Consider the following 12544-nt stretch of genomic DNA (forward strand, 5'->3'; position numbering starts at 1 on the left):
ATTGTATGATATTTTGTAAAGTGAAGAGATGAAAGTTACAGTTATGAATGAGGTTAATAACTTTGCATCGGTATTATGGTAATATGTCGGGCATTGTGAAATGCGCCCCTCATGATATTCCTCGGTTCCAAAGGCAAAATGTTTAGATTTTTCACAATACCCTCCAAATAACCGATGCGCAGTTATTAACCTCTAAATGTTGGCTTTACGTATACGGATTGGTCTTATTTTCTGGGAAAATTTGTATCGCAATGGGTGCACGATTTGATTCTAGGCCATGTCGGCGGCACTTGCCTTACCAAACTTAAGTACCCAGCGGAACTGAAAGCTAATCAATGGTATTCGCCAGCTCAATCCTTTTGGAACAGCATAGTATTGTGTGTATTAAAACTAGTTGTCCATGATGTTCTGTTACAGTCATCATTGCCCGAGAACAGGGATAAAAAGTGGGTTCAGAAACACCCAGCGCACCGTGGAAACAGAGTGAAAGAATTTGACGGTATGTTATGATTATATCATAATTGTTGTGTAACAGTCCTTTGTCATTTACACATTTGGAGTGACGTCACACTAATCATATAACCATATATTATTATTGGGCTACTTAAAGGCCCATTCAGTGATTTGCTCATCCGGATGATCGTAAAAATTATCAAAATTCAGATTTTTGTACCTTTGTCATTGTCATAGATGTGCTAAAATAGCCTGTAAGTGGTTCATCCGAAAGCCGTGTATTTAAGACAAAATAAGACATTTTACACGAATCTGTAATTTAGATACTGACAGTATCTAAATAGCTACATGTATTTGAATGGGGCTTCAACTTCGTCAGTACTGCTGTTTTCTTCGTTGGGAATAATACAATGTGAAGGTTTATAAACAGAATGTAATAACGTCGCCAACATCATAAAGTTGAGAATAATACAATATGTGAGGGTCTATAAACAGATATGCAGTAACGTCGCCAACATCATAAAGTTGGGAATAATGTGTGATGGTTTATAAACAGATATACAATAACGTCGCCAACATCTTAAAGTTGGGAATAATACAGTGCGAGGATGGATGTATAAACAGATATACAATAAACGTCGTCAATATCATAAAGTTGGGTAAAACATAGTTTTGCAGTCAGAGGTTTTTCATGAAAACGATAACATTAGAACAAAAACGAACAACAATTAGAACAACAACTACAACAACAATTAGAATAAAAACGACAACAACTAAACAAAACCATCACCATCAGCATCAACAACAACCAAAAACGAGGTACGTCAAACATCAGGTAGAAGCTTAGCTAATACACCTTCTTTCGTTTAATGCATCTTTTTATTTCACTATTTCAGAACTAGATCTTGACCAAAATAGTTTAATTCAGGAATTCATAGAGAATCCTTTTCTTATCGACGGTCGCAAATTTAGTATCGGCGTTCATGTATCATTCACTTCGGCCAGACCTTTAAGGGCACACGTGTTCGATTCTATTGTGGTGTTAAGATTTTGTCCTAAAGCGTATACTCCTGATAATTTTACCGATTTTGGAACTTATGTAAGCGACGGAATGGAATTTGGTGCCCAATTCGTCAGGCAGGTAAGCAACGAGAGTATCGCTGACTGTGTATTGTATGTAAATCAGTAGAATTATGTACATTATTGGTTTCCATCCGATATTTGCCATTCCGAGGAAAATTACATCCCCCTTGTTATGCACCTGTTGTACTTTCATGATGAAGATGATGATTTTGATGATAGATGATGATGACGACGATGATGATGATGAACCAACCCTAATAATGATAAATTATACTGAAAGATGGTAAGAAATAAAATGTCAATTTTATGACTATGGCATGATGACGTATGAAGGTTAATAGCAATGTATCTTACTCTGTTTTAGATGGATTCTTTGAAGTACTATAGTTTGATACAACAGTATTCAACAAAGCAATCACTCGACGCATATGTTAATTCATTTGGTAGGTAGGATTAAATATTTATTTATTTTAATTTTATTTATTTTAAAAGCTTGATTACATAAGGAACAACCAAAAGTTCGATGAAGCCCTATAAACGAAAGTCCTTTCGTTAGAAGGCTAACCCCCTCCCCTCTAACGTAAGTGTCAAATATCGAAAATTTCAATTGAGCACAGGGCTGTCGCTATGGTCGATAGGTTGTGGAGGGGTGCGACATTGCTAGGATATTGATCACGTTCAAGAAACAATAATTCTATTTAATTTTGAAATATTTTTCTTCATAAAAATTAGGACTTGCTGGATTTTCAAATAAAAAAGAATCAAAGTGTGGTACAGCTGTTTTTAAAAACGAACTTACAAGTTGCAGGTTGCGAGTAATGCACTCTATATTTATTTGAAATCATTTTGAAGCAGCCACTGTAAAATGTCAATATCGTATTTTAACCGATGTTTTAACAACTTCTTTACAAACGTAATCGGACTTTTTGACCCCTCCCTCCCTAACGAAAGGACTTTCGTTTATAAGACTTCATCGAACTTTTGGGTTATTCCCAACAGGAGCCCTAGAAACATTTATATTCACATACAAGACTTCCCCACGAATTTCCTTCGAAATAATTTTCTTCTGCAACCATATCATGACCAGTTAAAGATCGACCAAGTCCGCCATCATCGCTGATGCCAGACAGATAGTAACGCTCCCATATACTACTCCAACCTAGCCACCTCACTAAAATGATCATATGAATCATTCTACAACTGGTCTTAAAATGATCATATCAATCATTTTAGTGCAGTGATAGCGCCATCTGTTGTTAAAGTTTAAGCCGTATATAAAACGTTTTGAAGCTATATTTAACACCATGGGATATAAAAACATGCAATTTGATAAATAATGTTGTCGACTATATGAAATGAAGATTGTATAGGGTTGACACTAAAGAATTCCTGGTATCTTTTTCCTTTAATAAAAAAGAAAAAATACCAGGAAAAGTAGGAGGATATGCCCACAAACAATAAGTACAAAACCCACCCAAGTCCATACGACTTCGGGACATTAAGATTCGAAATCAGCAACATATGGCCTCATTCTTTTTCTGGAGGTTTTTTGAACATATAGCTTCAACAATAGTTTGCTGCATAATAGTAAACTCAGCCTTTGCCTAAAAAGGGCGAGAGGTGCCATTTTACGGATTCAGGCTAAATTCAAAAATTGATACAAAACGTTTGATTTTTGATCGATTACGAAAATTTATTTTTGTCATTGATTGAAATTGTGTCTGTCAATCATTACACCACAATTGCTACTCCAAGGGTTCTTTGATTTCTTCAAATATTTGTAATACTGATAGAGTGAATCCCCTGGTCTTCTATAATTACGCAGAAATGATACCGCCGCCTGAACATCTATTTACGCAGTCTACTATACTGTAGAATTCGTGAAATTTGTATTTGACACCTAGTTGAAAGTTGTTCCATGCGATATCATTAAACACATGAAAGTGAAAAATCAAACTTGGCAAAATTTCTGAAGTAGCTGTTAAATCATCACTAATACTGCATTACTATACTTTACATGCGCGTATTTGGGTGGGCCTTTGGGGGCGCGAGCCACCCGGGCGGCGGCGGAAAATGAAGGAGCGGCAAGAAGAATTATTAATGAAAAAAGGGCGGAACAATATGGAAAACTAATGTACTATACCTTTTTGCTCGAGGTGGTGTGGGTAATTGGGAGGTGTAACACCTCTTCTTTAATAAAAGAAAAAGTTGTTGAAAAATATTTTTGGCCCTACCATCCCCCTTTTTTTAGATCTTCGAGGGTCATCCTGGCTGAAAAAAAAAAACTGGGTCAACCTTTTCAAGCCTGATACTTCAGGAGGCAGCAAAATTTACATTTTCTTTAGCCCCCGGGGTAGGAGCGGTGACGATACGCTACTGCTATAGGCCACAGTGTATACTTTAGAAGTTCTCAAAGCAATATTTTTCGAGAATACAGTTCTTTCAGATTCTGAACTGAGGAAGCAAATTAATTTCCATTTTCATTGTGACACTTCTAGGCGGCAACTCATCTACTATCAACATTCAGATTAGAGATGCTATACAAGATGTGTTGTCGACGAGAAATGATCTTATTGGAAAAAATGTTGATTCACGGTAATATTCTGTTTTTTCTTCTTTGTAGCCCAGTCAAATTATAAAATCACAATAATGAATGAGTATAAATGGTTATAATGCACCCATAGTGGGTAGGAGAACATGAAAACTAATATGAGATACTGTATTAGGATCACATATTAAGTATCATGTGAGAGTATACTCTTGTACTCCAGAAGACAGGATCACATATTAAAGAAAAAGCGCCCTCTGTTGTTATTAATCGTATTTAATGCGTATTTACAACGTTGTGAATAAAAATTTGACACCATAGAATATAAAAACTAGTAATTTGATAAGTTAAAATAAGATTTTTAACGGAATAAATCTAAATAATATGATTATGCAGTTTATTCCGTTAAATATTTACTATAATTTCCCTCATTCTTCAGGCCCTGCCCTCTATCGGGTGCTAATTTAAAGTTTAAGCTTGATTGCTATTGTTTCTTTGTAAGCCTGCGGCGCAACCTTGAACAATATTGTCCTTGAGATAACGCCCCGTAGCCACCCACAGCCAGCCCCATACCTCATTTCAATTTTTAACATACCCATATCATGCTTTTTATATTCCATAGTGTCGCACACTTTAATATGTGATCCTGTCTTCTGGAGTACAAGAGTATACTCTCACATGATACTTAATATGTGATCCTAATACAGTATCTCATATTAGTTTTCATGTTCTCCTACCCACTATGGGTGCATAATGACAGTTCTTTCAACCAAAATGAAGAGTTGCTCGGATTTTAAATGTCTATAACACATTTCATTACATGGGCCGGGTTAATCTTGATTTGTTTCTTCTTCTTATTTTTAATGTTATAATCCAAGACCGAATTTAAAAGACTAGTTTGCGTATGACATCCTGTCAAATAGAACAAAAATACCGTACTGCGCAGGTCAGCAACCAATCATGACGCTTCTTTGCCCTGACGTTAGACGCAAACTGTTCTTTTTAAATTCGGTCTTGAATTATAGATCAAGGTATTTTCAGTGGACAAGGTGGGACTTCATTTTAGACAGCGATTTCAAAGTGCATCTTATTGAGGTAACGTGTGATACGTATCCCGATTTTCTTATAACTTCACTGCATCTGTGCATAGTAGTGCCTTCATGATTTGGTTTAGTCACACGACGAATTCCCGTTTTATTAGGGCTGCTTCGACAGTCAAAATCACTCTCCTGTGACGGGATAGATTACACGTACAATCGATGCTCTCCTTGGGAAATCAAAATCTCTCTAATAACAACAAAATACGCTGTTCAGCTTTAAGGTTAGCAACTATTTTAAACTGTTGCGATTTGGTAGTTCACAGCATCTTGCGAATGGTAGCGAGCTTTGGCTAAAATTGCATTGATCATTTCATAGCGAGTGTGTAGAAGAATTCAAATATCAAATACATACTTTTGTAAGCCCGGTGGTTCTGGAGTTATGTTGTAAAGAGGGTTGTAACAACAACACTTTTGTAAAACGTACATAACTCATTAACAACAATAAATCAAGCAAGTTTTAAAATTACATGATTTTTAGAATGAACTTTTGCAAAACATCAAAATGCTTATTTCCAAACCGTGTTAAGTCCACAACCCCATGTGTCTCATTTACTCGTGTGATGCAATCACAATACTTTGACAACTTTGACATTAGCAACAATGAGTTTTACCGTCAACAAGCCAATATATACCATAACAATGCTGCATAACAATATGCAGACTATTGTTCTCATTTGGGAAACAAAGCCTCGCAGAGTATTGTTACTGTGCATCCATCCACTGTTTGCTTTGTAATGGTGCATCCAACTGAAATTATAACACCTCCCATTGCAATATTGCTCAGGTAACTCAGAAACATGGGTTTGTGGACTTAACACGGTTTGGAAATAAGCTCTTCATATATTGATTTTGTTAACAAAAATTCATTTTTGGCTGCTTCGACCAACAATACATCGTGCGTAATAGTTTGCCTTTGTCCTTGCAGGCCAATATTAACCCAGCTATGAGTTGTACGACAATTCGCGCTGACCAACTTGACGGACAATTTTGCCATAATGTTGTATATAATTTGTTCCGTGCGTTGGGCATCGCCAGCTTTTACGACTTCCACAAGGCAAGGTAGGAATGAGCACCAAGTCGGTCCCATGGCGTTATCGGTGTATTGGTATATGTACCGATGGCTCTGTTATGTTCAATCTACACAGTGCGATTCTGCCGCATGCAAATTTTAACATCTGGTTTTCTTTGATTGATGACTGGTGCGGGCGTTCAATATACACAGTGCAATCATTTTGGTGCGATGCAAACTTTCAAAAGTTCAGTGTCCCCACTTTTTCCACATAGGTAAGGGATAGTCTAAGTTTGGTCAATTATTGTTCCAAACTACCAGAAATTGTACATTTGCCATAGACAAGCTGTTATATAAGCCTTGACCTTTTTGAAAATCATCACTGAGGTCTGGGGTAAGTAGGCTATAGAGACAAAAATCAGACTAAATTCATTTAAATTGGTTCTGTTCTCACATCTATTTCACAACTATCATATTACCTGAGACCCATGGAATGCTGTTCATGTAAAACTGGGACACTTTTAAATACTTTTATATATTATCATAGGCCTATATTTTCATTTATCTGTAGTAAAAAAGCATTAGCGAGGCTGTGCTAATTTTTCTTCCGACATCTTCAATAGTTTGCTCTCTTTCTTCCTTGTCAATAAATTCAAAATAACACAGATTTTGAATATCCAAGAAGGTTATTTGCAACAAATCAAGTGAACAAATTTAGAGAATGGAAAATCCAAATTATGAATGAGTTGATGATCCCTTAACTGTAGTACTGTGACTCGTTTTCCAGGTGTTTTTTCGGCCACAATTGATTCTGTCCCACTTGGTGGATTGGAATACTGCACGAAAAATAGAACAAGTCCTATTTTGCTGCGGCATATTTTTGACTTTGATGACCCATGCGGCATGATGCGATGGACCTATTTACATAGTGCATTTTTCCTTGCAGTACTCTCTGGAGCTTTCTGCATGCAGTCGATCGCACCAAAACCGCACTGTGTAGATTGGGCATTATAATGCTAACCTAGGGAATTACTCAAGGGAAAGGCAGAGAGAAGTACCGGATTTGGAGTACGAAAACAGGAGGAATAATGAGCGGGAAATGATATGGCTAACACGAAATGACCAATATGAAACAGAATTACGTATATGAAATTCAGTGTGATTTTACATCTTCGGAACACACAGATCCAAATAATAAATATTAATAAACCTTACAAGAGTAGCATAATTGAATTTTAAATGATACACGTGCACAGCACGACAAGCAGTATATTCGCCGTCGTGATGAACAAGCCTAAACAAAACATATCAGGAGACGAGATGGTTGCGTCCGCACGATTTGGAGAGTCGTCAAGAAGTGATTTAATTCTCTAAACATGTAAAATACATCTCCCCACGGTGTGCAATTGATACACGGGTAAAACAGCGTGCACTTGATGCAACAATGGCCTATGGAGCGGTGTTGTACACATAATCATGCATAACTTGCAAACGCAATATCGGAATCAACTGACATTTTGGGAATAAAATTTTTCGTAGATATCTACTGAAAAATGTTATAAAAAGAGGATCACGAAATTATCCTCTAATGTACGAATATGTTTCAATTAAACATACATTATGGGTCATACATAGAAGAATTAAGTGAAAACCGTTGAAATCTTTTTGGTCTGCCAGACTTTTGTCTATAATATGTCCTATTACTTGTAATAGTCATTTTAACAATCGACAATCTTTATGCTTAATATTTTCAGCATTCCGTATGTTATAAGGGATAGTGATATACACGTAGAAAAAGACATCTGTTATACATCCGTATGCAACTTATGCAAATCAAAGGTAAGCCTAATTCACACAATTATCGGGCTTACTTTAGAACTGGCTCAGTTCCCTCTGATCGCGACACCCGATAGTGAGCGCGAAGCGCGAGGTCAGTACTGAGCACGTAGGCTTACTTAAACTGTGCGCGTACGTATCCAACCTTGCCTGTAGCAGTTGTGGCATGTAGACTATAGACGTGTAGCATGCGGCGCCCTCCATTGATTGACAACAGTTAATGGTTAGGGTTGTAGGGGCATCAGCAGCCCTAGCATGCCATATCCAACAAAAGCCTGTAGTCCGGCTGCCAAACTCAATTTTGACACAGAAGCTTGTTTTGGTGTCCATAGTTTTGTTTTTGATGGATATTGTTTCTCAAGACCACCAACTTCAAAAATAAGTTTACTGGAACTCTGTCAGCATTGAGCATTTTGAGATATTACTTATATTACTTATTTTTGAAGTTGGTGGTCTTGAGAAGCAATATCCATCAAAAACAAAACTATGGACACCAAAACAACGTCATACCCACTGGCAGCCGGACTACTGATTCTAAGCAGCTGTTCGTAGTCTCCTTGAGCGGTTCAGAAGTAGGCCTACTAGCGTGAAAAACAGGGGCACCTCTTCCATTCTAAACCCCTTAAATGTTTATAGCGAAGTCCCATTTGATCTTTACTATAATATGACCATTCAATAGGCCAATGTGTCATTATTTTCCCGAAAATATTTGCTCAAGTAAAGGATGGTTTGACATCAGCATTGGGAAACTCCCTCACATCAACATTCTTTTATTTGATTTGCTTACATAGGAATGTCAGCTTTGCTCGAAATGTTTATCAGACACCGATAGAGACATCTTGAAGTCAGTGCTTTGGGAGCATTTAAGACGAGGAGAAACAAGACGTGTGTATCCTATTGCAACAGTAAGTATATGGGACATTCTAGATAGATACATATGATAAACAGTGGTCCTTTTTAATTTTCTTGTCCAATTACGTTTTCAGAATATTACATCCTATACCTTTATACAGAGGCCTACTTAGCCGAATTTGCATTTTATCATGAAAACCTTTTATTCATTTTTATTCTGAAAACATAATAACAATTGGATGGATTTTCCTCATGATTATACGTGAATTTATCAGTCTCGCCAGAGTTTTCAAATACCGTACTCCACATCGTCTCGTACGATTAAAAAAAATTCTAGCTCGAACGATAAATTCATGTATCATGCTCAATCCATCATTTTATATCAAAATTGGCACACTAACACGTTTTATTTTTCACATTGTTCTAGGAACAACCCGCTGAACCTGATGGCAATTCTAGGACATACAATTCATCGAGTACAGCAGATAATGCACTAACGAGGGAGTGGCTACGGCTGAAATGTTTACGAGATATTCAATGGTGCAATATTATCAAGTAGTGCGACAGGGGCGTTGATTAAATAATTCCAAAAGTAATCGGTCGTATTACACTGTGACGTATTTTATAGACAAGAGCAGTTGCTGTGTTTTAAGTTTTGCTGCTTTTACCACTCAAAAATATGCAAATTTATGTAAGTTAGGATTTTTTTCTAACAATGAACACCATTTCCGCAGAAAAAAGTACCTTTTCAGAAAATGTAGCCTTTGAGCTACAATATGAGACCAAAATCACATACTTGACTTGATTTTTAAATTTTGCCAATTTGGGCGAGCTTGCTTGGAATTGATCTTAATATTCTGCTTATATATAATTAATTCATAAACATGCATTATTATGCTGTATTGATATATTATGTATTTATTGCTATATTGTGTATTAATTGTATCAACATGATCAATGATAATTTAAAACGTATTAAACATACACTACATTACTATTTTTATTTTATGTATTCATTGTATCAATGACCATTTAAATTGTATCTGAATGTTGTTCTTGGATTATATTGATTTAATTTAATTCTACTACTTGATTCTATTGATATTTTATTATACCAATGAATGTATTTAATATTATTATTTCATATAATTCCTATTATGTTGTTGAACTGTACATATGATTAAACTTAATTTTTCACCAGGTTCGCCGTCGCAAATAATAAAGGATTCAAGTAGAAAAAGTGATCCCGCCTGGGAATCGAACCCAGGACCTCAGGTTTACGAGACCTGTGCCTTAACCACTCGGCCACGGGAGCGTCATGATTAGGCTGGTTGACCAGCCTAATCAACCAGCCTAATGAAGCTCCCGTGGCCGAGTGGTTAAGGCACAGGTCTCGTAAACCTGAGGTCCTGGGTTTGATTCCCAGGCGGGATCACTTTTTCTACTTGTCTCCATTATTATTTGCGACGGCGAACCTGGTGAAAATTAAGTTTCCGTGTACATATGATGATTGACAAAATGAAATGTATACTTCTAGAAAAACGGCATCAAAGTTTTTGAGAAATTTATTGTTTCACTACTCTTAAAATATTCCATCTACTTAAACGAAACCCATTCCAGTCAAAAGGAGACATTCGTCAAGTTAGTATAAATACTATTTCAATGCTACAGAACACGTCAGTATACGTGAACTGGCGAAAACGTCGATTTTACTCAAAAATGCAAATACGTCGCTATGTGAAATGGCGATTTTTATAAATGGCTGGGCGAACGGCAAGATAGATCACTATGAAAAACAAGTGTAAATGAACGGCCTTTAGGAAATACGCCGCTATGTGACACGGGCAATTTAAAATAAAGCAAATACGGCCAGGTAATGAAGCAGCATCCGTAGTTAGGATTTGATCGATTTGAAGAGTGTTTTCTATATTTTCTTACTCTGCCAAAATTCATGAAAATGTCAAAAATGTCGAATGCGTCACTATGTGACACAGCCGACGGTATGTTGAATGGTTCATTAAAAGTGGTGCTTTAATAATGTTCATGAGCTTTCTGTGTTAAATTTTATTGTATGACTAATTATGTACGAGTTTCTTCTATAGATTAGTAGATGCAAGATTCTTTAAACGTAATTTGACATCAGATTATAGAGATATTGCGATGTTACATACGTGATGCGTGGGCCGTGCGATTATACGACGTTCAAAATATTGCTAGTCTCGGTTCCAAGCTGGATTGTTATGTGCTCATTCGTCACGAAGAAGAACAAGGCGGCTGGAGCAAAGGCTAACATCTGATTTGGTCACTAGAGGGCGATGCGATTGTAAATTTAATGGTCACCGATTCCTCTTGTATCTTTTATACAGCATGCTTTTGATTTTTTACTAAAAACCAAGGTAAACATGCTGCTTAAAATCAATTGGATTGATATTATGCTAATGCTTCTACGTTATACCCCACCATTGCAAGCTCTTCAATAATACGAACGACACGTAAAACGACCAAGTGGGAAACCAAAAACTACGTGGATATCGGCAATTCAAAAAGAGCTGAAAAAATCAAAGAAGACTTAACCATAAAGAAAGCGACGGAACTTTCGAGAGAGAGACCTACGCGGAGAAACGTTATTGATGGCGCTATGTTAAACTGCTGACGAGAAGCGTTTATGAGGTGTACGTTTTTTCGGTGTACAACAGGTGCTCTCTGCGCGTTGAGTCTAACGCATACAAGTTAATTGGTACCCCATAAGATGGCGTAAGGAAGTATAAAACTAAAAGTAGACTATGCCATAGTCGAATTTTATTAAAAATATGTTATTATTAGTCATGATGAACCCATTTCGTTGAACTCAAAATTATACTGATGTTTATTAAAATTAAAGTATTCAATAGTAAAATGATCATAAAGAGTTAAAAATATCAGATGATTAGTGACAATAAAAGTAATTGAATGCAACATTATCTTGCATAATTATAATGGCTCACTTTAATACTGAACAATTCTGATTTTGGAATCTACCAGTTTATTGATAGCGAACCCCGAAAATTCGACTATGGACTTTGAATTGTAAGCAGAACTTTACCCCCTGGACTTTGCTCTCTAAAAACACACTGTCAAGCATACTTGTTTATCAGTCCATTAACCACAAGTACGCGCTAGATGTTTGATGAAAGATTAACTTTCGCGTCAACACAAAAGCGCCGCAAATACCACAGACAGTTGTGTACGGTGTAGTTAATGGTAATGGCGCGGGCCCAGAAGATTTAAACCATAGCGAGATATGGGCGACCAATCACAAGGCAGATTCATCTAAAGATGCATTACATCATGATCATGGCCAATTTTAGTTAGGCCAGAAATTGGCCTAACTCTCCATAGAGTCCCGTGTTAAAAATCTTAACCGCAAGGCAAAGTCAGTAGTCCACTTGGGAAGCTAACAAAGAGAGGGAGTAGGGTGACTGAAAAGATCAGATGTGAAAATCTATCAATTGTGCACACATTAATTAAATCAGAGTTTTAAGCTTAAATACAATATCCAGAGTATGCACAATGGGCAAGTGGACTACGGGGTAGTCTAAACTAAAATTAAAACTATTGAATTTTGGCAAATGACAAAATATCGTCACATTTACATTCCAAAACATCTCACATAAGTTGCATGTA

At 36.6% G+C, this 12544-nt stretch overlaps 1 protein-coding gene and 2 non-coding genes across 3 annotated transcripts; 2 read left to right on the forward strand and 1 right to left on the reverse strand.

The window, feature by feature from the left end:
* The first annotated feature begins 423 nt into the window (after positions 1-423).
* On the forward strand, positions 424-9440 carry LOC140157967 (probable tubulin polyglutamylase ttll-15). The gene is made up of 9 exons (XM_072181216.1): positions 424-499; positions 1350-1594; positions 1901-1979; positions 4035-4131; positions 5110-5179; positions 6110-6243; positions 7948-8032; positions 8821-8934; positions 9309-9440. The coding sequence occupies exons 2-9, from the start codon at positions 1565-1567 to the stop codon at positions 9438-9440; spliced, it is 741 nt and encodes a 246-aa protein (XP_072037317.1). The 5' UTR covers positions 424-499; positions 1350-1564.
* Positions 9441-10122: 682 nt separating this feature from the next.
* Trnat-cgu (transfer RNA threonine (anticodon CGU)) lies at positions 10123-10196 on the reverse strand. The gene has a single exon. It is a non-coding gene; the product is annotated as a tRNA-Thr (tRNA).
* A 46-nt stretch (positions 10197-10242) lies between these two features.
* Positions 10243-10316, forward strand: Trnat-cgu (transfer RNA threonine (anticodon CGU)). The gene has a single exon. It is a non-coding gene; the product is annotated as a tRNA-Thr (tRNA).
* Positions 10317-12544: the final 2228 nt, after the last annotated feature.

The sequence above is a fragment of the Amphiura filiformis genome, chromosome 7 (assembly GCF_039555335.1).
Source record: "Amphiura filiformis chromosome 7, Afil_fr2py, whole genome shotgun sequence".
Taxonomy (NCBI): Eukaryota; Metazoa; Echinodermata; class Ophiuroidea; order Amphilepidida; family Amphiuridae; genus Amphiura; species Amphiura filiformis.